This window comes from Podarcis tiliguerta (assembly GCF_965153285.1).
Source record: "Podarcis tiliguerta genome assembly, chromosome: 9".
NCBI classification, from domain to species: Eukaryota; Metazoa; Chordata; class Lepidosauria; order Squamata; family Lacertidae; genus Podarcis; species Podarcis tiliguerta.
In genome coordinates this window covers 57,029,185-57,056,830 of record NC_139542.1, presented here as the reverse complement: position 1 = coordinate 57,056,830, position 27,646 = coordinate 57,029,185, and the positions used below count along the sequence as shown (strand labels likewise).

Below are 27,646 nucleotides of genomic sequence, written 5' to 3'. Positions count from 1 at the left end.
GGAGCAATTGCATCAGCCCCTGCTCAGGCCTGTGTCATGATTTGGGAGGAACCGGGAAGCATGAGATTGCAGCGTTTCTCATCATTCCCAACAGCAGTTGCCTCACAGTCTCCTAGGTGTGCTAGTTGCTTTCATTCTGCTATCCCAACTGGTGAAATGAATTCTGGCATACACAAGGAGACCAGACGAGAAGGCCCAAAGGACTTCTTTTGTAGCTGTAACAGAAATAATAACCAAGACAGTTATTATATTGTTAGGTGTGTTTGGGCGGAAGCATTGGTTGTCATCCGTCTGTCTTTGGAGACAATGGAGGAGTGCGCTTTTTGGGGTGAAGGCAAACTCTTGGAAGGTTACAGCGCCTGCTGTGGCTGGAGAGGTCGACACAGGAGAGACATGTTTTGTTGCATCCGGGGCAGATGCAGGCATCCAGATGTGCTGCTGCAGATACACCATGGCCTTTCTTGTGGGACCAGGCGTTGGGGTCCCCATACCGCAACCCAGAAAAATAAAGAGACCAATAAGACTGGTTTGGGGTCAAAACAGGCCACAACTTGATTGAATACAGATGAAAGAGGTTTGGCTTGGGCGTGGGGCAATCTAAATATGTGTGGCCAATCCAAGCGGGGGTTCCTAAGACCCACATCAAATAGGATGACCCCCTCAGGGACTGCTGCTTCAGCCCCGGCCCCTGTGGACATGGCCACTCTCCCCCCTCCCACCCGATTCCTTTAATAAGATACCCCAGTGTTTGGAGGGGCAGGCGGAGACTAAAACCTCCCCTCCATCCAAGACAAAGGATTGCCCCGATGCCCAGCTGCCAACCGAGCAACGCTCTCCACCAAACCACTCACATCTGCACCTGTGCCTTAATGCTTTTGATCGTATCTGACAACCAAATGTCATTTCCCGATAAGGAAAGATGCATGCCATCCGGCAAGGGGCGAATCTGACGGAAGCCTCCCTGCCCCCTGGCAAAGCCCAAGTCCCAGCCTACATCCCCATATGCCAAATCAGGATGCAGGCTAGGATCCTGATAGGTGGCAAGGGCTTCAGGAAGGGCACGTCAGTTCCAGTTCCCATGTCGGGGCTCCAGTGAAGCCTCTACTGTCCCGCAACGCCGCCACACCAAGAGGGGTGAGCAGACTTCTCTCTGCGCTCCCTCCCAGCAGTCATTCCTCCTTTGGCCACTGCTATGGACGTGGGTGGCGCTGTGGCACAGAGTCTAGGACTTGTCGATCAGAAGGTCGGCGGTTCGAATCCCCACAACAGGGTGAGCTCCTATTGCTCGGTCCCTGCTCCTGCCAACCTAGCAGTTCAAAAGCACGTCAAAGTGCAAGCAGATAAATAGGTACCGCTCCGGTGGGAAGGTAAACGCCGTTTCCATGCGCTGCTCTGGTTTGCCAGAAGTGGCTTAGTCATGCTGGCCACATAACCCAGAAGCTGTACGCCGGCTCCCTCGGCCAATAAAGCAAAATGAGCGCCGCAACCCCAGAGCCGGTCACGACTGGACCTAATGGTCAGGGGTCCCTTTACCTTTACCTTTATGGATGCAGAACCTGGCTGTCTGTCTGTCTCCAGGCACTGTGGTCATCTGCTAGGAAATTCTCTGGGTAGACATCTATAGGATTGTGTTGCCAACCACTTGAGCAGAAGGCAGAATTTTAGAAAAAGTGTCTTGTCCCCTCTGTCCCCGTGTGAAGGACAAGCCGCAACACCAAAGCTCCCTCTTTTGTGCAATGTTAAGATGCATGTCCTTCTCTGGGACCCGCTAGGTTTTTAAAATGACTATTCAAAGAGCAAAAATACTGATTTAAAGTAAAGAGCCTTGTCTACTTTCTGGTAAATTTATTAGCTCTGTTGCCAGACAAATCATGTTGGAAATAATGTCCATGGCACTGAAAGTCTCTCTGTCATGCATCTGTTGGAAAGCCAAATTTAGGACTTTATAAATAGCTCAAGATCACCCTGCTGAAGACACCAGAAGGCTTGGCTCGTTTCTCTGCATGTAAGCTGAATCTATAGTAGGGAATTTTCATCGACGGTAGGAAGAGGTATGGGCCTTCAGTTTTAAATGTTTAGAAGGAGTAGTTCTAAGTCCCAGCTGTCACCTTTTAGACACACTCAAGTAATTGATAGCAACAGCTTGGCTTTTGTTTGGGGTGGGGGTTTTTTGGGGGGGAGAGGTACGTCTGAGAAATATTAAAGGCATTTTAAAGCATTAAAACTGTAGTGACAATTAAATTAGAAAATATATTCCAGGGTTGATTTAAGAATTATTATGTACTTCCATAATTTTATGTGCACATGATTTATAGAAAATGTCACATTTCTAATAAAAAAACCTAATTTACTCGACTTATTAAAAATAAATCAGATTTTCTTCTAAATTTGGAAAGATGAATGATTTGTTAACTAGCAGGAAAGAGAGTTGCTATATGGCATAATTGTTGTGCTAAGTATTTTTGATAAATGAAGGCATCAGGCTGAAGTAGATTGACTTGATTATAGGATATCAATCAGCACTTGTAAATACAAAATACGTTCTGTGTTGTTTTTTAAAAAAGAACTCCCAATGAAATACTGATCACATTTTAAAGTTTTTCTTAGAAAGTTGTTCCTACATGGGTTTGCGTTTTCTTTTGCTTTATTCGTTGATAGAGTGAGGATGGGAAGTCGCTGGACTACAATTCCCATTATCCATTGCACTTTGCCCTCCTGGATATGACTGATGGGAGTTGGAGTCCAACAACATCTGGAGGAACTACATGTTCCCTACACCTGATTTAGAGGCCTAGTTGGATATTCTCTAGCGGACTCTATAAGTCCTTCCACCTCCCCTCTCCTAGACAACCTTACAGTCATACATTGGTTCTCAAACGTAATCCTTTCCTGAAGTCCATTTGACTTCCGAAAACCAAGGCGCGGCTTCCAATTGGCTGCAAGACCTTCCTGAAGCCAATAGGAATCTGCGTCGGATGTTTGGCTTCCAAAAAAGTTCGCAAACCGGAACACCCACTTCTGGGTTTGTGGCATTCGGGAGCCAAAACGTATGAGTACCAAGGCGTTTGAGAACCAAGGTACGACTGTATATCTTATCTGGTGGACCTCAATAGTCTCATTTCACAAGGGAAGGGCTCGATTCTGGCCCATGAATCAGCAGCAGGTAGAGACGGCATTGATGACAAGTCTTCATTGCTGGCTTTGTTCTCCTACCTGCAGAATAGGTAAACTCTATTTTCCATTAACTTGTTTAATATTTTTTTTAAGAGTGGGGGGTAGCTCTAAGGTAGCAGCTAGGGCCAGGGGCCATTGCCATAAATTGTAGTGCAAAGTTAACTATGAAAAAGTTAATATATACTTTACGGAGTCTACATATAGTAAACTGAATGCCAGTTTCACTAGCATTCCTACGGAGAAAAATACCTCTCTGCTATGCCCATGATTTTATAGACTTGCTATAGAATGCAATAGTTTAGCGGCAGCATCATTTGGTTTCACTGTAAAATTAACAGAATAAATGCTTTTAATTCCAGAGGAAATGCCCAGTATATAAGTAAACCTGGATTTCCAGCTTCTGTTCCAAAAGGCATATCAAACATTTGCCGTATTTCAGATTACATTGTTGCTAAAGTAACCTGTCTTCCTTCTCTTCAGTATGTCAAACTTTGAGCAATTTGATATAGATTTTTACCAGTCAGATTACATCGCTGAAAACCAAGAGCAAGGTTATAGCGGGCCTGAACCCCCTGGAAATGGGTATGGAAGCAAACAGTAAGTGCTTGAAATAGAACAAATTTACTGATTTAATTTTAACATTGCATTTCAATTGCAATTAATAACACAATTTAATTGTTCCCCCCCCCCCTTTTGTTAAAAATGTGAAAATGTGTTCCAGCCTTGAGAATTTTATGAGGCGTATCAGTTGGCTGCACTTATAATAAAACAAAAAACATTAAAATGTATGCTTAGGGTACTTTACAGTCCCTTTACCTAAAAAAAGAAGAAGCAATAACACAGATTTAGAACAAGATCCCACCAATAGTTTTTCAATATTAATCCCCACGTTTCTTGAACACAGTTGTAGCAATGCATTTTGTTACTTTCCTTCTTCCTTCCTTCCTTCCTTCCTTCCTTCCTTCCTTCCTTCCTTCTTTCCTTCTTTCCTTCCTTCCATCTTTCCTTCTTTCTTTCTTTCTTTCTTTCTTTCTTTCTTTCCTTCCTTCCATCTTTCCTTCCTTCTTTCCTTCCTTCTTTCTTTCTTTCCTTCCTTCTTTCCTTCCTTCCTTCCTTCCTTCCTTCCTTCCTTCTTTCTTTCTTTCTTTCTTTCTTTCTTTCTTTCTTTGTTTCTTTGTTTCTTTCTTTCCTTCTTTCCTTCCTTCTTTATTTCTTTATTTCTTTATTTCCTTCTTTCCTTCCTTCCTTCTTTCCTTCCTTCTTTCCTTCTTTCCTTCCTTCTTTTCTTCCTTCTTTCCTTCTTTCCTTCCTTCCTTCTTTTCTTCCTTCCTTCTTTCCTTCCTTCCTTCCTTCTTCCTTCCGAGGCCAACAAGACACATTCTCCAATTTCCAAATGCTAAAGAAAGTGCATCTTTTTCATGGGCTGGCTTGCCTATGAGCCGTGGTGAGGTGGTTGTCTCAGGACAGCAGGCTCACGGGCAATCGCCACTGCTAGGTGCTCGCTGCCTCCTCTTGCTCCACCGCTGCTGCAGCCATGGACACACTGCTGGTGGCTGGGCCACACTGTGGGTCATGGCAAGGGGAGTGGAGGAGCAGCAGTGGAGGAGCAAGAGGCAGAGAGCGCCCAGCAGACCAGAGCACTGGGTACCTGGCAGGGTTGAGTGGCGGCCACCCAGCCATGATGAGGAGCAGGAGGAACTGGCAGGGCACAGTGAGGAGGTGAGCACACAGAGGTTTTACTGAGGGCCTTCTGGTGGTTCTCTCACTGCGAGAAGTGAAGTTACAGGGAATCAGGCAGAGGGCCTTCTCGGTAGTGGCGCCCGCCTTGTGGAACACCCTCCCATCAGATGTTGAGGAAATAAACAACTACCTGACTTTTAGAAGACATCTGAAGGCAGCTCTCTTTAGGGAAGCTTTTAATACAGTGGTGCCTCACAAGACGAAATTAATTCGTTCCGCGAGTTTTTTCGTAGAGCGAGTTTTTTCGTCTTGCGAAGCACCTCGGCGGGGAGGGGTGGGGAGAAGCAAGGCAGCTGCCACAGCCAGTATCTTGGACTCACCCGCGCCTTGTGGCCACCGCGCGACGCGGCTGCTGGAGGGCGGCGCGGCTCAGGAGCGCGACTCCGGCTGCAACGCTGGCTGCTGGCGGCAACGGCTCCTGAGGGGAGCGCGCGAGGGCGGTGGGCAGCGGCGCGAGGCAGCCGGAAGGTCGGCCATCAGCCGGAAGGTCGGAGGGAGCCGGAGGAGCCGTCAGCAGGAAGGTGGGAGGGAGCCGGAGGAGCGGGGAAGCGAGCGTGCGTGTATGCAGTGACCGTCGCCATGACAGGAGAGGCAGGGCTGTTTCGTCTAGCGAAGCAAGCCCTTAGGAAAATCCGCCTTGCGAAGCACCTCAGAAAACGAAAAACCCTTTCGTCTAGCGAGTTTTTCGTCTTCCGAGGCATTCGTCTTGCGGGGTACCACTGTATTTGATGAATTATTGTATTTTAATATTTTGCTGGAAACCCAGCCAGATGGGTGGGGTATAAATAAATTAATTGCTTCTGTGCATGCCCAGATGCTAAAAATCGCAGGTGTGATTTTGGGCATCTGGGCATGCGCAGACACGATTTCTGGTGCTGCGCTGCGCCAGCCCGACCCACAGAGGATCTCCGCGGGAGTGATCCAGCCCATGCCTCCGCAGGAGTGACCTTGCCGACCCCTGCTTAGACCCAATTCATACTTCACTGTTTTGAGGAAGATGCCCTTTCACTCCAGTAGCAGTGCTTTTGACTCCCGTTCCCCATGTTGTCTTCCGTGTAGAGGTTGGGCAGTTGCCTCGCCACCGCCAGATGCATTTGCTTCCCCAGAAAGGGCTTCGTCTTCTCAGCAGTACCCAGGCCAGATTTTTCAACCGGCGTTCACCTCAGAGTTCCCGCCTAACAGCGCTTACCCTGACAGCTTTGATGAAGAACCGCCTTTGCTAGAAGGTACGGAATTAAAACGCTTAATTACACTTTCCCCATGTTCTGGCGGCTTATAAGTGGAGCTGAATCCCTTAATACTCACCGCAAATTTCTGCGGTGTCAAGGAAGTGATTTATTTTCCTTCCCTGTAATATTACTAACAAGAACTTGTCTAAATGAGGGGTGGAACTCGTCTGAGGCTGGGGAAACGACCTGCCGGGAATGTTACCCTTTTTCTGGCTTCCCAACTAGGGAAGCCGACATTTCTCCACACAACAACGCACAGTGATCCTTCCTAGAGCCGGCCCTGTCATTGGGCAAAGCGTGGCCTCAGGCAGCAGATGCTCAAAGGCTGGGAGTTGTGTCCAGGTGGTGTTAGATGGCAGTGTTGTGTGTGCCACTTGAGCTGCCCTGCACCCCTTAACCTATTCGGCTGCCCTCAGGTGTGATGGAAGATGCTATCCTGTTTGCAATGTTAAAAGGTAAGGGTAAAGGGACCCCTGACGGTTAGGTCCAGTCGCGAACGACTCTGGGGTTGCGGCGCTCATCTCGCTTTATTGGCTGAGGGAGCCAGCGTACAGCTTCTGGGTCATGTGGCCAGCATGACTAAGCCACTTCCGGCAGACCAGAGCAGCACACGGAAACGCCGTTTACCTTCCTGCCAGAGTGGTACCTATTTATCTACTTGCACTTTGACGTGCTATCGAACTGCTAGGTTGGCAGGAGTAGGGACCAAGCAATGGGAGCTCACTCTGTCATGGGGATTTGAACCGCTGACCTTCTGATTGGCAAAGTCCTAGGCTCTGTGGTTAAAGCACAGTTCAAATGGCAGTTTCTTTGACTTCTGCATGTGGATGGAGCATCTTGTCTTTCACCTCCAGCAGTTGAAAATGTTTTTGGCCAGCTCTGACCCTCTACACTGGGGTCAGCAAACTTTTTCAGCAGGGGGCCAGTCCACTGTCCCTCAGACCTTGTGGAGGGCCACACTATATTTTTTTTTTGGGGGGGGGGATGAACAAATTCCTGTGCCCCACAAATAACCCAGAGATGCATTTTAAACAAAAGCACACATTCTACTCATGTAAAAAACATGCTGATTCCCAGACCCTCCGCGGACTGGATTTAGAAGGCAATTGGGCCGGATCCGGCCCCCGGGCCTTAGTTTGCCTACCCATGCTCTACACCGCTTGCAGGCCAGAAGCCAGATTTTACTCCATTCCTTGACTCCATTTTGGCACCTTCTTTCATGTTAAAATTAAGCAGCAGATCACATGTTCTTAATAGACATTTCATAATGTCCAAAATATCAAACTATAAATTGCAATTAAAACTCCCTTTCTTATAAATGAATAAATGTAAGCAAGAGAAAAGTTTATTGAAGTTTGGTATGTGTTAACTTACCACTCACACACACACATTTTCAATTGCTCTGGGCTCAGAATAGTAATTTAACTGATCACAGCACAGTCAAAATCCTAGGTAAAAAGTATGTTTAAAAGCAATATTCAATCTTAGGCTATCAAATCAGAAGCTTGGGGTTGGGGGGGAGAGCTTTGTTTAATTTGTTGTCTTGCATTTGTAACACAGACACATGTTTATATTTGAAAGGGCAGCACTACAATTTGCATGGAAAATAAAGGTGATAACTCATTTTTATGGCACATACATCATGTACTTTACTGCCTCTAGATGACAGCATCACAATAAATTTCATATTCAGATTTCATAGCATTGCCTTTCCCTCTATATTTATATTGCATAATCAGATATCATGTTAAGGTACCTATAATTAATAAACACTTGTTATAATCTTGTTTACATATCTAGTAATAAATTTGCCAGCTTTTTTAAAAAAATAAAGGCAGCGTATTCCAAGGCAAAACTTGATAAATTTCCTATAACTATAACATACTATAGATTACCATAACAACATCAACTGTGTTAGATTTAAATAATGAAAAAGGTTAAAAAATCTGTACATGAAGTGCCTAGTGGAAATATTTGCATCTCATTCTGATGTACCGGGAACTGTAATTTACCCCCCCCCCCGAGCTATAATTCCCAGCACCGTTAAACTGCAGTTCTCAGTATTCTTTTTTAATGGGGAGCGGGATGTGTTTTGAATGAGCTTTGATTGTGTATTTGCACTCCATAGGACTCCCCTGTTAGAGTCTACCCTTTCCCCATATATTTAAATAATGCACAGTATTTATCTCCATTTGATCCCTAAGAGGACAAAAGTGACCCCCAAGTCTATCTACCTGTCTCAGGGGTGGGGAACCTATGGCTCTCTGTTTGTTACTGAACTACAACTCCCATCATTCCAGATTTCTGGCTATGCTGGCCGGGGCTGAGGGAGTTGAAGTGTGACAGCATCTGGAGAGACACAGATTGTTGTTGTTGTTTAGTCATTTAGTCGTGTCCAACTCTTTGTGACCCCATGGACCAGAGCACGCCAGGCACTCTGTGTCTCTTCAGATGCTGTCACACTTCAACTCCCACAAAGGCCCATATAGTTAAAGCTATGGTTTTCCCAGTAGTGATGTATGGAAGTGAGAGCTGGACCATAAAGAAGGCTGATCGCCGAAGAATCGATGCTTTTGAATTCTGGTGCTGGAGGAGACTCTTGAGAGTCCCATGGACTGCAAGAAGATCAAACCACTCCATTCTTAAGGAAATCAGCCCTGAGTGCTCACTGGAAGGACAGGTCGTGAAGCTGAGGCTCCAATACTTCTCATGAGGCCACCTCATGAGAAGAGAAGACCCTGATGTTGGGAAAGATGGAGGGCACAAGGAGAAGGAGACGACAGGGGACGAGATGGTTGGACAGTGTTCTCGAAGCTACCAGCATGAGTTTGACCAAACTGCGGGAGGCAGTGGAAGACAGGAGTGCCTGGCGTGCTCTGGTCCATGGGGTCACAAAGAGTCGGACGCGACTAAATGACTAAACAACAACAAATATCTTTTATTGTTTCTCTGCTTAATGGCTGCTAGCGTGGGAGGGTTCAGATTCCCTGAAACCTGACAGAAAGTCCCATCATCCCCAGCCAATATGGCCATTGGCCCAGGAGCATTGGAGTTGTAGTCCACGCCCAGGGACCCAAGGCTGGGAAGCTGCCTAAGAGGAACCTCCAGGGAGGAACATAAGAGGCTTAAACAATCTCCAGATTCTATCCTTGCAATCTGATTAGGAAGAGAGACAGTGGCTTGTTCATAGATGGTTCATGAGTTTGCGGGTTCCTCAGTTCTGACTGGACCATGCCCCCCTCTTTCTCCCCCCCCCATACTTTTGGCAACCAAACTCCCCCCTCCCCCACAGACTGCTGGACAATTGCCGACACTCTACTGAACAACTCCTCTGCCTGTTGCAGAAATTGCCGTGTGCTGTGCTAGATGCTTTACGATTTTTAATTGTCTTTTTAACGCTTCTTTTATTTCTTAAATTGTATTTTATTGTATTACAATTTGCAGCCCGCCGGATTCAAATTGTAAAGCAATAAAATGCAATGTTAAAATATAAAAAAATAAAATAAGCAATAAAACACAGTTAAAAGTCACTGTGACTATTTAGTGTGCACATGCTACAGGCCATCAGAACGAAGCTCGCTGACCATGGCTGATCCCACAGACCACGATTTGGGAACCACTGACTGTAAACCACCCTGACTGTGAAAATGTCAGAAGCAAAATGCTATTTTTGCTGGGAGTTTGGGTAATTTCACACACCTCTGCCGCCCCTGTTGCTTCACATCTTTCCAAGCAAGCTGGCTAGGAGAATTTCTGATCCACCACTGGAGTTTGGCATAGCATTTAGAAATACATTTGTAAACTTCAAGTTGTTGTTGTTGTTGTTGTTGTTGTTGTTAAATAAGGCTTTCCTTGGTGCCACGGAAAACATGTTCCTGTGTTACAAATGCACAGGCATTTTCCTGGCCATCTCACCCAAAATGACTGCAAAAAAGGACCCATTTGCCTCTTTCTCAGAGGCCAGGTGTTGGACAAGAAGATGGAGGGTGATGAGGTTTTGTGAGGGGCTGGTGGGGGCCTTTCAGAGCCCAGGAACCCTTGTTCACTGCCCAGTCTAGCCAACCATTGAATCTAAGCCTACTGTGAAGGATGACTGGATCTGCCTGCTTCTCTCACCATCACCCCCACCAAAAAACACCCCACATTTTGCTTAACACAAAGACAGAATGCTTAGACAGGGCTAGATGTTTCAACCTCTTTGTGCTTTCTGGGCTGTCTGAAGCTTTAAGGCAGCCCTGAGACTTTGAGAGCAGCCCAATTTGGCATAGGACGCCTTGCAGAATACCTGCTTCACCTTGGAAGAGCCCAGAATCTCTCCAAATCTGCCTGATTCAGCTCAGAATTCATCCAAGCCTCCCCCCCCCCCACAAAAAAAGCTGAGAGGTTTCCAATGTTTGCAGCTGACAGGCTGCATTCGGCTTGTTGGATCACTGGTGGAACAGGCCTTTTAATAGTATAAGCTTAATATTCATACAATGCTACGTTTGACTGTGTTGTATTTAAAATGCTACGCAGAGAGGTTTGCATTAGGCATGAGGTGTTTGTCTTTAGCAAATGCGGCAAGGAGAGTGTTTAAGGCTAATTGATGGCTCATCCCAGAAACCCAAGCAGAAATCTCTCACAGCAAAAAGATGAAACCTGAGAACTCAGCGTCTTAGTCAATTTCAGGAGCCAGCAGTAGTATCAGAGATAGTGAACAAGCAAGATGGTTGCATAGGAAAGTTATTGAACTGTATTAATGACTGAAAAGATCAGACCGCATTCCTTGCTTACTTACGAGCAATGTGTTATTTTGTACTGTTCATTTGTAACTGTTTCAAGACTGTTCTGCGGTAAAGCTGTGGAACTCATTATTGTGGCAGAGAGCAAATTCATTTCTGCTCTGAACAAGGTCTGGATAAGGGATTCCATTTGCAATGACTCTGACAAAGCTTACGTTACTGAATCCTGAAAGCCACCTACTCTGAAGCGAGGTGCCCTCTACAGCCACTTTCTTGCCTGTCAAAATTGGTGATTGGCTTATGAAAACAAAGCAGCATCTTGCACAATGGGATTGTAAGGGCAGATCATTAATCAAATAAATAAAAGTAGCATGGATATGGGACGCGGGTGGCACTGTGGGTTAAACCACAGAGCCTAGGACTTGCCAATCAGAAGGTTGGCGGTTCGAATCCCCACGACGGGGTGAGCTCCCGTTGCTTGGTCCCTGCTCCTGCCAACATAGCAGTTCAAAACCATGTCAAAGTGCAAAAAGATAAATAGGTACCGCTCCGGCGGGAAGGTAAACGGTGTTTCCATGCGCTGCTGTGGTTCGCCAGAAGCGGCTTAGTCATGCTGGCCACATGACCCGGAAGCTGTACACCGGCTCCCTCAGCCAGCAGAGTGAGATGAGCGCGGCAACCACAGAGTCGGGCACGACTGGACCTAATGGTCAGGGGTACCTTTACCTTTACCTAGCATGGATATAAAGAGCATATCCATCAACATTCGCATTGGAAGATGTCCGATTTCATCCACGTATTGTATCGGGTGCAAGAGAAACAGAGCATGCAGTGAAGGCTGTTGCACCCAGGTCCTGCTTGTGAACTTTCCAGAAGGCTCTCTTGGCTGCTGCAGGAACAAAATGCTGAACTACATGGGTCATTGGCCTGATTCAGCAGGGCTATTCCTGTCAGTGATCTGGTTCACATAGTTTTCCTTTGCCTAACTGAGTAATCAATACTTCCAAATTAAGTCTTGGCTACAACGCATGCGGGTGGCGCTGTGGGTTAAAGCCTCAGCGCCTAGGGCTTGCCGATCAAGAGGTTGGCGGTTCGAATCCCCGCGGCGGGGTGCGCTCCCGCTGTTCGGTCCCAGCGCCTGCCAACCTAGCAGTTCCACCCCCGGGTGGAAGTAGATAAATAGGGACCGCTTACAAGCGGGAAGGTAAACGGCGTTTCCGTGTGCGGCTCTGGCTCGCCAGAGCAGCGATGTCACGCTGGCCACGTGACCCGGAAGTGCCTTCGGACAGCGCTGGCCCTCGGCCTCTTTGAGTGAGATGGGCGCACAACCCTAGAGTCTGTCAAGACTGGCCCATACGGTACCTTTACCTTTACTTTACAACGCATGCATCATTAGAATAATTTGCCTACAGCCAACCAACTGTTTTGTTATTCTAAAGCGAGCTACTGCACTGAGGTTTTTCATTTAGGATGATTAACCATTTTGAAACGTCTTCCCCCTCCTCTGTTGCAGAGCTGGGGATCAACTTCGATCACATCTGGCAAAAAACATTAACCGTCCTCAACCCAATGAAGCCAGCAGATGGCAGCATCATGAATGAGACGGACTTGACAGGGCCTATGGTTTTCTGCCTGGCGCTTGGAGCGATGCTGCTACTGGTACGGTATAGTGCAAACTGCCGCTGTTCTCATAGCAATATCCTCAGTAGAAAGGCAAACGACTTTGGGCTTTGTAGGGAGAAGGAGCCCGATCAAAAGCCCCACGTGCTAAGGAATGTCGAAAGCAACAGCGACTCATCTGCTAGGAAGCTAGCCTTGTGGCTGCACCCGGCTTGAGTGAGCTGCTTCTGATCAATGGTCAGGGATGACTGGAGGTCAAGTGCACCGTATCTAGAGAGCCACAGGCTTCCTATCGCTGGGATAGTGGGAAAGGACACCTGAACGCAGCACCTACAGCTATCTAACCAACTTAATTGATGAACTGAAAGCTTTCTCAGCTGCCTTGTGTGGTTGTGCCCTCCCCAGGCACCTTCCATTAGATAAAGCGCAACACATTGAACTTGAAATCTTCCGAGCCACTCAGACGTGAGGCGGCTGCTGTGCTTCCTGACCTGTTCAAAAAGGGCTTCTTGCAACTGGGAGAGGAAAGTGGCTAAGAGCATCAGAAAATAGGGCTGTCAATATATAGGTACCAACAGGAGAAAAACAACAACCCAACCCATTTTTTAAAAAAATAAAAATTAGGTAGTTATCTGAAACTACCTTATTGGGACATTTCCCCTTAAAAGTTGCCAGCAGCGCTTTTGCTGAGAACACTATATGTTGTGCTAATTATGCGATTAATAACAATAATAGTCATTTTCTTATTTATAACCTGCCCATCTGGCTGGGTTTCCCCAGCCACTCTGGGCAGCTCCCAGCAAAATAATGAAAACACGATAAAACATCAAACTTTGAAAACTTCCCTAAACAGTACATACCCCAAAACGTGCATGCGGGTGGCGCTGTAGTCTAAACCACTGAGCCTCTTCGGCTTGCCAGTCAGAAGGTTGGCGGTTCGAATCCACGAGACGGTTCTTATTGCTCTGTCCCAGCTCCTGCCAGCCTAGCGGTTCGAAAGCATGCCAGTGGAAGTAGATAAATAGGTGCCACTTCGGCGGGAAGGTAAACAGTGTTTCTGTGTGCTCTGGTTTCCCTCACGGTGTTCCATTGCACCAGAAGCGGCTTAGTCCTGCTGGCCACATGACACGGAAAACTGTCTGTGGACAAACGCCGGCTCCCTAGGCCTGAAAGCGAGATGAGCGCCGCAACCATAGTTGCCTTTGACTGGACTTAACTGTCCAGGGGTCCTTTACCTTTACTTTTTTTGCATGTTAGGATGCCAGGTCATTAGGTTCAGCCCGATTTCACACATGGCTGCATGCGAGACTGCTGTGTACAGTGGTACCTCGGGTTACATACGCTTCAGGTTACAGACTCCGCTAACCCAGAAATAGTACCTCGGGTTAAGAACTTTGCTTCAGGATGAGAACAAAAATTGTGCTCCAGCGGTGTGGCGGCAGCAGGAGGCCCCATTAGCTAAAGTGGTGCTTCAGGTTAAGAACAGTTTCAGGTTAAGAACGGGCCTCCGGAACGAATTAAGTACATAACCAGAGGTACCACTGTATATGTGTGTGTTTCCAGTGGCGTAGCGTGGGGGGTGCAGAGGGGGCCAGCCGCACCGGGTGCAACATCGGGGGGGGGGGCGCTTGCACTCGCAGCTCTCTGCCCCTACCTGGCTCGAGTGCTAAAATCCACGGGTTAGGGGGCGCAAATTACTTGCCTTGCCCCGGGTGCTGACAACCCACGCTACGCCACTGTGTGTTTCTTCCATAGCTGCCTTCCATGGGGGCTTAAGATGGGAGAAAAAAGGAGGCAGAAATGTAGCCTGGCCCGTCCCGTTTTAGAACTCATTGGTGCATGTTGACTCTCTGCGCCTGCCAAAGAAGAAGACTTTTGTCCGTGATTCTGCCTCTGGCTTACCAGCATCTGATGACTTCTGCTTTCTGATTCAGTCGGGACCTGACCCTGCTAAGGTGCCAGAACATTTGAAACAAAAAGTTGGCAACTCTTTTAAACAGCTGCTGGATCAGCACCAATTAGCAGGTTATAATGTTCATTCCCATGTGATGAAAACCTTCGGTGTGCTGAGTTCTGGAGATCAAGCTGTTGTTAAAGCCCAGAGACCAGGCTGCATTTTTTCCTCTTCATTAAGCAAAGGGATGGAGTAGAACGAGAGGAGCCAACTTAGTTCTTTCCAGTTGTCATTGGACCTCCAACTCTTTTCAGCCCCAGACAGTGTGGACCAGTGGTTAGGGATGATGGGAGCTGTAGCCAAACCATTTCTGGAAGGTAGGACATTTGCTACCCCTGGAGTCGAAGACATGGTGGTTGCACCCATTGGAAAATGTATGCATCATCTCCTGCTGATAACCCAAGTAATGGCTATTATTTGTTGCATCCACCATATAGAAAATAAACCAAGGAAAGTTGATACACCTGTAGGACCTTCAAGTCTTTTTGGTACTGAAAGTCCACCTTTGAACTCCATATCCTTGCCATGCACAAACAGGAGTCATTTCACAAACCCATGTGACATGTTGCTTGTAACCTTGCTGAAGGAACAAAACTACAACGTGGCATTTTTCACTCCACCAATTGGCACACCTTGCCAGCAGGTTGAGTTTATGGTGCACGGGTGAGGGCCTGTTTTCGTTTAGATGTAATAATAATAATAATAATAATAGTAATAATAATAATAATATATTATTGTTGTTGTTGTTGTTGTTGTTATTTATACCCCGCCCATCTGGCTGGGTTTCCCCATCCACTCTAGGCAGCTTCCAACAAAATATTAAAAATACATTCAAACATCAGTAATTAAAAACTTCCCTAAACAGGGCTGCTTTCAGACGTCTTCTAAAAGTCAGATAGTTGTTTATTTCCTTGACATCTGGTGGGAGGGCGTTCCACAGGGCGGCCGCCAGTACCAAGAAGACCCTCTGCCTGGTTCCCTGTAACTTTGCTTCTCGCAGTGAGGGAACCGCCAGAAGGCCTATTTCCGCTGCAGTTTTCTTTTGTCTCTTTTGGTCAGCCTTGCCAAATTCCACCTGAGCGCCCCACATAGAGAACTGGTTGCATGAATGATTATGGCACTCCTAGAAATGAGTCCACGTTTACCTTTTTTTTTTTTTACATGTGGCTGAGAGCATTCAGAAATTTACCGGGAGGGTAGTGTCATTATGCAGTCTAGTCACTAGGTGGCACTGGACTTAGATGTAGCTGTGTGGATTCAGGAGTTTCCTGTGTCCCGTTTACAAAACAAAAGCATGGTTGGCTACCTTTCTGACTGGTGTGTCCTTTAAGCCTTCCATGACACCTACCATTGTATGGTGCTGGCATTCATGTGGTGATTTGGTTATATAAATTGGCATAGGCTGGCTAGGAATTACTGGTGGCGTGTGCAATAAGAGTGGGGTAAATCAGCTCAAAGAAAACCTGCCATCTGCAGCATGCCCACTCCTCCCAGGAATACTGCTGCTACTGCTGCTGAAGAAGTTATTGTCTATGGTATATATTGCAAAGCCAGCCAGAATGAAATTAGTAGCAGTACAAGAAGAAACGAACCATTCTAAGGAGAACAGTCACATGTACCATAGGGGAAAGGGCTGTGGCTCATTGGTAGAGCACTTGCTTTCAATGCAGAAGGTCCAAAATATCCGGATAGGTCTGGGAGATCCCTCTTTGTGAAACTGTGGAGAGCCACTACCAATCAATGTGGACAATACTAAGCTAGATCAAACAGCTTCCTTTGTTCCAGAATTGTGGATACTGGTGAACACAGATAAAGGGACAAAGACGAAGAGCCTTGTACTGACACACCATTAAGAATGGCCTTGTTTAGTTGTTTAGTCATGTCCGACTCTTCGTGACCCCATGGACCAGAGCACGCCAGGCACTCATGTCTTTCACTGCCTCCCACAGTTTGGTCAAACTATGGTAGGTTCGAGAACACTGTCCAACCATCTCGACCTCTGTCGTCCCCTTCTCCTTGTGCCCTCCATCTTTCCCAACATCAGGGTCTTTTCCAGGGAGTCTTCTCTTCTCATGAGGTGGCCAAAGTATTGGAGCCTCAGCTTCTCCATCTGTCCTTCCAGTGAGCACTCAGGGCTGATTTCCTTAAGAATGGCCTTAGCAGTTCTCAACCTGTGGGTCCCCAGATGTTGTTGGACTACAACTCCCATCATCCCTGAGCTCTGGCCTTGCTAGCTAGGGGTGATGGGAGTTGTAGTTCAACAACATCTGGGGACCCAAAGGTTGAGAAAGGCTGCAGCTTAGCTTGTATCTACCCCTGCAGGGACTCAGCTGGACTGGTCCATTATAACGTTAAAAATGTGTTATAAAAATGTGACACCAGAAGGCGCTGTGGAACAGTGATCAATCAACAATGGCAAAATGCATTGGGAGCTACCGTATATTTTTAAATAACTTTTTAACAGCGTTTTTCATACCTCTGTAGATCCTGCCCAGATGTGTGGAACTTTTGGCCCTCCAGATGCCGATGAACTACAACTTCCATCGTCCCTGGTCATTGGCCATACCTGCAGGGGTTGATGGGAGTTATAGTTCAGCAACTTCTGGCGGACCAAAGGTTCCCCACACTTGTTCTACCACCTGAAACAGAGACCTAAAAGACAATGAGCAGCCTTGAGCAGTTGGTGCGCTGGGACTGAATGACATTCAGATTTCCAGGCAGTGGCGTAGCGTGGGGGTGCAGGGGGGGCCGGCCACACCGGGCGCAACATCTGGGGGGGGGGCCGCTCGCACTCGCAGCTCTCTGCCCTTACCTGTCTCTCTCTCTCTCTCTCTCTCTCTCTCACTGCAGTGCTGGCTGTGTGAATCCGATCCGAGCCGCCGGGTCGCCGCCCACTGTGGAGGGGGGGGGGTGCCAGGCGTGCGGTGCGGTGCGGTGCGGTGCAGTGCAGAGAGAGAGTGAGGGACTATCTGGGGGAGGGACTGTGCAGCGGGGGGGGGGGACAAATTACTTGCCTTTACCCGGGTTAGGGGGCGCAAATTACTTGCCCTGCCCCGGGTGCTGACAACCCACGCTACGCCACTGTTTCCAGGTTGCTGGTTTTTGTGTCAATTTCTGGCCAAATCTCTCTCAGAGAGGCTTGAACATATTCCTTCTTGGTCTGTATTTCAGGCAGTTTGGGAGATGGCAAGTATTTCTGGGCCAAAGTTGCCATCTGTGGGCTAAGTCATAAAAGGTTAGATCTGCGAAAATAATGTGTGTTCTGTGTACATAAACCTCATCAGAAATATTAAGTTCCAAAGCAGTTAATTCCCACACCCCACAAACAAGCCTCTAATGAAAGTCAAGGAGATAGAAACGCGTGTGGGACATTGGAAACGGGAAGATAATTTGACTTGATCTGTTCCAGCTTCATTTCCCTCCTGTCCTCCCCAACTACCCCCTTCCTTTTCTTATTGCACCAAAACCTCCCTCCTCCGCCAAGCAGTATATCAAAGAGAGTTTTCATTTAGCCGCTATCTTGCTGTCTTCTGCCTCTGGCGCAAGCAATTTGTTAATCTTAGATTAAGCTGCTAAGTATGGCTGTGTCAATTAATCAAACGCTCTGGAACAAACAAGTTAAAATATTAGCTGATTATTGCTGGCATTGTGTTTATGCGCGGCATCTGCAGGAAATATTGCAGATCAAACCTCCCTGCCCAAATTGAAAATGCTAAACCTATTGAAAACCTTTAATGACAATCGAGGTTGTTGATAGTAATCTGTTACACTAATGGCATTATATACCCACAGTATGTCAGCAGCAGTCGGGGGAGTGCTGGAAATATGAGTGTTGGAAAAGCCAGTGGCCCGTTAATTCTCTTTCAGAGATAAAAGTGTCTTCTCAAATTGCCACGACAGTCCTTGTTACGGAGTCGATAGCTATTAACACGCTGTCCCATGTGGGTCTCCTCACGTGTCAGTCCCATTGAGTTCTATGGGAATTAATCCTAGGTAAGGCGGGTGGCACTGTGGATTAAACCACAGAGCCTGGGACTTGCCGATCAGAAGGTCGGTGGTTCGAATCCCTGTGACGGGGTGAGCTCCCGTTGCTCAGTCCCTGCTCCTGCCAACCTCAAAGTGCAAGTAGATAAATAGGTACCTCTCTGGCAGGAAGATAAATGGTGTTTCCTTGCACTGCTCTGGTTCGCCAGAAGCGGCTTAGTCATGCTGTCCACATGACCCGGAAGCTGTATGCCGGCTCCCTCGGCCAGTAAAGTGAGATGAGTGCCGCAACCCCAGAGTTGGCCACGATTGGACCTAATGGTCAGGGGTCCCTTTACCCTTTATTTTTTAAGGATGTGTAGGATTGCACCCTAAAAGGGGGGGGGGGGGAATGATATCTGGATGAAGCAAAGGAAGAAGAAGAAAAGTGCCACAAAAAGGTCAACGGTCATTGATAGGTTAATGCAGCAGCAACTGCTTTTTGGCTGCAATATTAAGGGAAGGAATCACAATTGTACTATTGATGCCATCGGCTTGGAGATTCATAAAAGGTATCACTGAAACTTTCTAGGTATTCATTTGCTTACGATGGCCAAGCACACGCGCTCAGACTCATTTTGTGGATTCAGTTACGTAAGTTTTGTACTTTTTCATGAAGAGGTATGATGTATCTTTGCTGCAACAGAAAGAGGCCCCCAGATGTTGAACACTTTGCAAAGCGCTCAGTACAGAGAAGACAAAAAAGAATGGGTGCAAGCCAGCAAGCTCAGCAATAACTAGACCCTGGTTCTCACTGGAGTGGTAAGCTCCATTACTTCAGACCGCAGGCGAGAGTTTACGTGACTGGTTGTTCCTCCATATGGCAGGGAAAACCTTCCATGTAGAAAACTAGATGTTGGGATGGAAGGAAGGGACTTGCATAGCTGACTCCCTGGTATGTTGGCTTTCCATGTGGAAGGAATTGTGTTACAGGTCAATTATATCTCAGGGTACTGCCAGATACTCTGTTTATTGAGAATTCGCCTGTGTTTGCAGAGAGATTAGACAATGTTGGCTATTGGATGAGCCACCATCCCGATCTGTTTGCACACAAAAATGGAGGGAGTTTAGATTACATCTGCTATTTATCGAGCACTCATTCTGATTTATTTGTGGGAAGCTTAAAGGTAAAGGGACCCTTGACCATTAGCTCCAGTCGTGACCGAGTCTGGGGTTGCGGCACTCATCTCGCTTTATTGGCTGAGGGAGCCGGCGTACAGCTTCCAGGTCATGTGGCCAGCATGACTAAGCCACTTCTGGCGAACCAGAGCAGCACACGAAAATGCTGTTTACCTTCCCGCCGGAGTGGTACCTATTTATCTACTTGCTCTTGACGTGCTTTCAAACTGCTAGGTGGGCAGAAGCAGGGACTGAGCACCGGGAGCTCACCCCATTGCGGGGATTCGAACCGCCGACCTTCTGATCGGCAAGTCCTAGGCTCTGTGGTTTAACCCACAGCGCCACCCGCTGGGAAGCTTAGCTAATAATAATAACAATGATTATTATTCTTAATGATGTTGTGTCAAATGAAACGTTGCCCCACATTTTCCAGCACATTTCCCTCATAATCAATGCATCTCTGCATCCTTAAGGATGCATCTCATCTGTCCCTTTTTTAAGGCGGGATTCAATCACATAACAGCAAATTCTACCCCCATTGCCTCCATGGCTTGGCAGAAAGGAAGACACTCCAGTTCTTTTCCGGCTGATCTACCATTTGTATGGTGATCGCCTCCTCTCTTTCTTCATTTCTACAGGCCGGAAAAGTCCACTTTGGCTATGTTTACGGCATGAGTGCTATTGGCTGCACAGCAATCCATGCTTTGCTCAACCTGATGAGCATCGCAAGTGTTTCCTATGGCTGTGTGGCGAGTGTGCTAGGCTACTGCCTGCTGCCCATGGTGATCCTATCAACCTACGCGGTCTTTTTCTCCTTACAGTAAGTATGAAGTTTCATCTCAAATGCTGGCAGGTTGCTTTGAATGATAAGGAAGGGGTAATGTGAGCTTCATTGAGACAGAGGACACCAGGAAATAGCAAGAAAGGATAAGAGAAGCAATGGGGAAACAGAGAGTTATGGGAGTTGCTTTGCTGGTTCTGTTTAGGTTAGCATGCTTTTTTCCAATTGCGGACAGCCAAATTTATTCTAGACACTCAGATCATGGTAGTGACAGGTACCCTCTAGGGCCTGGCAATACAGAGAGCCAGTGTGGTGTAGTGGTTAAGAGCAGTAGTCTCGTAATCTGGGGAACCGGGTTCGCGTCTCCGCTCCTCCACAGGCAGCTGCTGGGTGACCTTGGGCCAGTCACACTTCTCTGAAGTCTCTCAGCCCCACTCACCTCACAGAGTGTTTGCTGTGGGGGAGGAAGGGAAAGGAGATTGTTAGCCGCTTTGAGACTCCTTAAAGGGAGTGAGAAAGCGGGATATCAAATCCAAACTCTTCTCCTTCTTCTACCTCGGGTTACAGATGCTTCAGGTTACATACGCTTCAGGTTACAGACTCCACTAACCCAGAAATAGTACCTCAGGTTAAGAACTTTGCTTCAGGATGAGAACAGAAATCGTGCTCCGGCGGCACGGCAGCAGCGGGAGGCCCCATTGGCTAAAGTGGTACCTCAGGTTAAGAACAGTTTCAGGTTAAGAATGGACCTCCAGAACGAATTAAGTTCTTAACCTGAGGTACTACTGTATCTGATTTTCAACATTGTGATATATCACCAGCTAAACATCACAATTTAACCATATATCACAGTGTCTGAAATAAAGATGGAGCTATGTAGAGGCACTGGCTGGCTTCGCAGTTTTGCCTGCATTGTGATTTTTGCACACACACATACACCAGGCTTTGTGATACACTGGTACCTTGGTTGTCAAACGGCTTGGCTCCCAAACAAATCAGCTCCCGAGCGCTGCAAACGCAGGAGTGTTCCGGTTTGTGGACGTTTTTTGGAAGCCAAACATCCGACGCAACTTCCAATTAAGTGCAGGAAGCTCCTGTAGCCAATAGAAGCCACACCTTGGTTTTCGAACGGTTTCAGGAGGGACTCCTCAAATGGATTAAGTTCGAGAACCAAGGTGCCACTGTATATTGCCAGATCAAAAATTCTGAAACCAATATAACAATATGGATTTCAAACCGGTTTTGGACAATATATTGCTATATCGCCCAGCCCTAGTACCCTCTGCTGCCTCTTCCCAGCACGCAATGAGGTACACTGCTTCTGTAAAGGAAGGTTTAATTTTGCTTACACAACCAACAGATGAACCAGGTAATTAAATCTGGCTTGTATCACCTGTTCAGGGTTCTGGCCCAGGTTAGGATAGGATTATGGGGAATGTTTTGCTAGTAACCACGTGCTTTCCTCCAACCCTAATCAATGATGGAACAAAAGCAGCTCTGGATAAACTGCAGCCAGGAAACGGAACAGAAAAAAATCCCATTGATTCATTTTACAAAGCAGCAGTTGCATCTAAATGCATTTTGCTGCTGTTGGACTTGGTTGTTGTTGCTTTTTTATCGTACTGAGTTTCCGCCTGAGCAGCTAAAGCTAAAGACCCGTCCTCTTTTTCATGGGGAGAGTCGTCATGACGATTCATAGTTAAAAGGAGAAGTCGGCAAATGTGTTCTCTTTTTTTGCTCTTCAAAACATGGCAACCCTAGCAGTCTCTACAGCAATAGGCAGGGTTAATTGGTTGACTATGTAATCATTTTCATGTATAAAGCACTGCATGTGTATTTTTAAAAACAGCAACAGCAAAATGGGCTTACTCTGGAGAATAGCCAGACTTCATAACAGACCTGTTGCCCATTTTAGAAAATGGCCAAATAAAATGTCCAGTGAACCCATCACAATTTAAACTATTAAATCCCTTTGGCTCCCCCCCCGCCTTGTATGTCACTCTAAAGTTCCATGAACATCAGAATTAGGAAACTGGATCTAGCCCGCTAGCTTTTCTCCCCCAGCCTGAATGGACCAAGTTTGACAGGTGGGTGGGACCACTCTCCTGTCAATCACCTGATGTCACAATGTCAAGTGACCCATTTTTGCCTGTGCAGATTTAGAATCTAGAGTTTGGGTGTAGAGCAGGTGGGCGTGGCTTGGTTGAAATGGTCTCAGTCCAGTATATCTGAAAATATACTGGCCTCAGTCCAGTATATCTGAAGAAGCGTCTCCACCCCCATTGTTCTGCCTGGACACTGAGGTCCAGCACCGAGGGCCTTCTAGCGGTTCCCTCACTGCGAGAAGCCAAGTTATAGGGAACCAGGCAGAGGGCCTTCTCGGTAGTGGCACCCGCCCTGTGGAACGCCCTCCCACCAGATGTCAAAGAGAACAACAACTACCAGACTTTTAGAGGACATCTGAAGGCAGCCCTGTTTAGGGAAGTTTTAATGTTTAATAGGTTATTGTATTTTAGTGTTTTGTTGGAAGCCGCCCAGAGTGGCTGGGGAAGCCCAGCCAGATGGGCGGGGTATAAATAATAAATTATTATTATTATTATTATTATTATTATTATTATTATTATTATGCCCACAGAACAGAAGTTCCGCCCCTCTGATGTACATAGATATATAGGTATAGATATAGAAAGTAAGATAGGCAATGAAATAGCACCTTGCATCTTTAGGCTCAACTTTCCTGTGAGCAGGAGGGAAAGGAAAAGCAATGAGGAGAAACTGGCATTGGCACCATTCCTATCTATGGTGGCTTCTCTGTCAGCTGACACATCACCTGTGTCCCTCACTGCAAAATATTTAAGGGCCCGAATAGACTTTTCCTTAAAAGTGTGATTTGTTTTCCAGGGTGGGGGATAAGGGCAGGGGCATGGGTGAGGGGCGACTGGTAGGGAAGAGAGAAACAAATGGAAGCCAAACAGAAGAAGAGTTTGGACTTGATATCCCGCCTTTCACTACCCTTTAAGGAGTCTCAAAGCGGCTAACAATCTCCTTTTCCCTTCCTCCCCCACAACAAACACTCTGTGAGGTGAGTGAGGCTGAGAGACTTCAGAGAAGTGTGACTGGCCCAAGGTCACCCAGCAGCTGCATGTGGAGGAGCGGGGAAGCGAACCTAGTTCACCAGATTACGAGTCTACCGCTCTTAACCACTACACCACACTGGTTGTGTATCTCAAGAGAGCTATATTTTGGAGACAGAGAAGAACAGTAATGGACGACCAAAAAAAGAAAAGAAAAAAAAGGTCAGCGACTGGAAATGAATTCTTTATCATTTTCATTTTCCCTTCCTTTACAGTGGTGCCTCACAAGACGAAATTAATTCATTCTGCGAGTTTTTTCGTTCTGCGAGTTTTTTCGTCTTGTGAAGCACCAATGTGTATTGACAGTTTCCCATAGGAAACCGTCAATACACAATACACATTTTTTAAACCGCCAATGTTTCGCATTGGTGATTTAAAAAAAAAGGCGCAAGACGTTTTGTCTTGCGAAGCAAGCCCATAGGGAAATCCGTCTTGCGAAGCACCTCAGAAAACGAAAAACTCTTTCGTCTTGCGAGTTTTTCGTCTTCCGAGGCATTCGTCTTGCGAGGTACCACTGTATTTCCTCAAGCTGCCCATTAGATACTGATGAAATTGCTGTAAGCTGCACTGAGGACAAGGGGATACGACATAAATATAAGAACAAATAGCTTGTTCCTGTAACAAGCTAACATAGTAGGCATATCATTATGACAGGATTCAGCCACTTCATTCGCCATTCCCTCTGTCTGGAGAAGAGCGCCAACTGTTTCTCTGCGGAGCGGGAGGGCAGCAGTGGCACGAGCGAACTCACAGACCCTTCCCTAAGCTGCTACTTCCAGCTCCCTCCACAAGTCAGTCAAATTGATACAAAGCCGGCATCAGTTTGCAGGGCGGATGTGCCCGTTGCCCTAGATTGCACAGTGCAAATATTACATCATGCACACATTTCTCTTTATCTGCTGCCAGCTTCTGGTTCGCTGCGGGATGAAAACGCTGCGGTTGTTTGTCTTGCCGTCCTAACAAACGAGATAGCAGCTGACTAATTTACTACTTGCTGCTTAGTCTTTTAAAGCTGCAAATTATGAAGCTGTTTTTCATCCGAAATGAAAAATGCCCTCCCGCCTGCTCCCCTCATCTTCTGTTTGTTTGGCTTGATGTTATATTGTCTTTGCCGCTGGCCCTTGGCTATCAATGCATCCCTGATTAGGAGGGCTCTTGAAGTGTTTTTATTCTGCTCTTATTAACCAGTAGGGTTTTGTTTTTTTATGTTCTTGCAGGGGGTTTCTCGGAACTCTGCTAGCTCTCCTCATTATTGGATGGTGCAGCCTCTCAGCCTCCAAAATATTCACTTCCGCCTTGTCGATGGAAGGCCAGCAGTTTCTGGTTGCCTACCCCTGTGCTTTGCTCTATGGTCTCTTTGCACTCATGGCTATCTTCTGAGCTTTGGTTTCCAGGCAAACTGTGCTATCTTATGTTGGACTGCAAAATCAGAACCATCTGCAGATCTTTTTGAATGATTTAGAGATGTTCCCCAAAGCTCATGGTTTAGGGCTCGAATTCAGCCTGGAAGCTTGCTGTATTGAGGGGCACCAGCTCCTGGGGACCGAGCCGTTTTGGCCCCCCAATATTTTGGGGGTGAGGGCCAGCCCCTCCAATGTCTAAAAAGTACAAAGGCAAACCATGGAGCTGAGTGCGGTATGGTTCGAGTGGCCGGCTCCTTTTCTTCCTTCATTTCATTTTCATTTTACTTTTAATTTGTATACAGTGGAACCTCGGGTTACATACGCTTCGGGTTACATACGCTTCAGGTTACAGACTCCGCTAACCCAGAAGTAGTACATCGGGTTAAGAACTTTGCTTCAGGATGAGAACAGAAATTGTGTGGCAGCGGCGTGGCAGCAGCAGGAGGCCCCATTAGCTAAAGTGGTGCTTCAGGTTAAGAACAGTTTCAGGTTAAGAACGGACCTCCGGAACGAATTAAGTATGTAACCAGAGGTACCACTGTACCACCCTTCTATATTTCTATATACAAGGTGGTTTATGGCAACAAAATATACAGCAAAGAACACACACCTTATCATAATCTGATCCAATACAAAAAGTCATAATAAAACCGAAACTTTAAAATGGAACAACTTATATCAAATAAAGTAATTTTCAAAAAAACTAACAGAATATAATAGGAAACAATGAAATTTAAGTCTCAAAACATCAGCAAATAATAATTAAGCAGAAATTCACTCTTAACGGTTACAATAAATAATGACTAAACTATGAGCAATAAAAATAACTGCAAGCCACAATGCATAAAATACCACAATACATACAAAACCATGTAAAAGGGTCAAATTGAGAAACAATGTGATTGTTTCCTTCCCGCAGAGGGGAAGGAGCATCAAAGCAGTCTCCCCCAGTGGCAGCGCTGCCGACCATTGAAACAGCACAGCTGCTGCATTTGGCTCCGCCCCCAGCTCCTGCCAGCATTCTGATGTCACACATGCAACAAGGTCCGCCCCCAATCACCCTCACAAACTGACCCCTCTGCTGTATTGTGAATTGAGCCTTGTTTTCTCCAGAATTTTGCCCTTGGCTCAGAATATAATATGTTTTTCTGACAAGGTTGCTTTGAAGGAAAACGTACATCAAGGTCTTTTACGTTAACCTTTTAACTCCCAGTGAAATGTCTGCTGATTGCAATGAAGTATGTGGCCCAAACACCTAACCCTTCTCTCTTTTACTGGGTGAATAATTGCTCTGTTTGAGCCAATTATCTTCATTTGTTTCTTGCAAACCTTTTATATATTTCCACTCCCACTTCTAGATCTGGAACCTGCCACTAGATTTGTTTGTTTTGAGGTGGGGAGGGTTTTGAATTTCTAGTTGGTTCTCAGCCATGGCTGACGCTGGGAATTACATTTTCCAGGAGACTATGTGATCATCCACTTACACATAGCACTGTCACCACACCGTCATTTCCCGGTGGGAGAGAATTCTCAGAAAGCAGACAACAGTTCCCCCCCCACAAAAAACTTACTAACTACCAGGCCAATTCAGAATTGAGCTGATCATTCACTCATTGCTATCTAGCTCATTCAGCTCTTCATGATCATAATATCGATCAGAGGAACAGAATGTATAGAGTTTGGGGTGAGGGGTGGAGAGAAAGAATTGTGCCATGTTAAACCCTCTTCATTATGTAATCATTTTTTAAATTAAAAAATGGATAAACAAAGACTGTATTCTTTGAAACCTCTGTAGTGATTGGCTAATATTATGATGAACATGAGCCCTCTCTAGCCATTGGCTGAGCTGCTTGAGTGCTACGGAATGTTTGTGACCATTCCAAATGCTCAGAATTAAGTGGGGAGAGGGAACTGCCAGAAAACAGTGTCTAGGGACATATTGGTCTATGAAGTTAATGGAAAGGGATGCTGCAATAAGAGTAACATTTACATCAGCTACTATACCATGCCTGGCTGTGCACATATTCCTATTTTACTCTGCCATCCACTGCGTTCCCACAGCTGGTGTTAGCCACAATCCATATCTTTTCATCCATATCTGTGACGTTAGCCACAATCTATGTCCAGTCTGTCATTTCTTAAGAATTACAGTCGTACCTCGGAAGTCGAACAGAATCCATTCCGGAAGTCCGTTCGACTTCCAAACGTTCAGAAACCAAGGCACAGCTTCCGATTGGAACCTGCAGAACCTGCGTTGGATGTTTGAGTTCCAAAGAACATTCACAAACCGGAACACTCACTTCCAGGTTTGCGGCGTTCTGGAGCCAAAATGTTCGGCTCGCAAGGCATTTGACCTTGAAGGTACGAGTGTACTATATTTTAATGCATTTCACCCCAAAACCAGCTTCGAGCTGAATTGAGAAAAAAGGACAACCTAGCTGCATTTTAAGCTAGTAAGGTGTACACAGCTTGTGTTGTGAATATTGTCTGAGTTTGAGAGTAGTATGTGAATAGTATACCCTGTGAGAATTTTCTGTAAATGAGTACACAAGTAGCATGAATGGGGTAAGTGTGTGTACGTGAATAAGACAGTGTATGAGAGAGCGAAGAGGGAATGGGCAATGAAAAAGATTCTGCATACAGGAAAATTATGCATTAATTTTTGGAGCCATCTACTTCTGTATTCACATCTAAATGTTTTCTGCTCTTCCCCTACCTAGCATGCATTAAATCCCATTACCGAAATTA

The 27,646-nt window shown here is 46.3% G+C and overlaps 2 protein-coding genes across 3 annotated transcripts in view; one reads left to right on the top strand and one right to left on the bottom strand.

The window, feature by feature from the left end:
* LOC310685552 (uncharacterized protein) overlaps nucleotides 1–27,646 on the bottom strand; it is a 945,613-nt gene that overhangs the window by 433,202 nt on the left and 484,765 nt on the right. The window lies entirely within an intron of this gene.
* YIPF7 (Yip1 domain family member 7) lies at nucleotides 1,936–27,646 on the top strand. 2 transcript variants are annotated; one of them, XM_083458487.1, is made up of 6 exons: nucleotides 1,936–2,005; nucleotides 3,655–3,771; nucleotides 5,974–6,140; nucleotides 12,378–12,523; nucleotides 20,219–20,400; nucleotides 24,713–27,646. In XM_083458487.1, the coding sequence occupies exons 2-6, from the start codon at nucleotides 3,656–3,658 to the stop codon at nucleotides 24,873–24,875; spliced, it is 774 nt and encodes a 257-aa protein (XP_083314613.1). In that variant the 5' UTR covers nucleotides 1,936–2,005; nucleotide 3,655; the 3' UTR covers nucleotides 24,876–27,646. The 2 variants fall into 2 exon arrangements, with proteins under 2 accessions (XP_083314613.1, XP_083314612.1); XM_083458486.1 differs by having other exon boundaries at nucleotides 1,954–2,051.

Bases quoted from the DNA above. Each gene is read 5' to 3' on its own strand.
- YIPF7 (XM_083458487.1), top strand. From the start codon at position 3,656: ATGTCAAACTTTGAGCAATTTGATATAGATTTTTACCAGTCAGATTAC. The intron at 3,772-5,973 runs GTAAGTGCTTGA...TCTTCCGTGTAG, and splicing joins AATGGGTATGGAAGCAAACA to AGGTTGGGCAGTTGCCTCGC. The intron at 6,141-12,377 runs GTACGGAATTAA...CCTCTGTTGCAG, and splicing joins AGAACCGCCTTTGCTAGAAG to AGCTGGGGATCAACTTCGAT.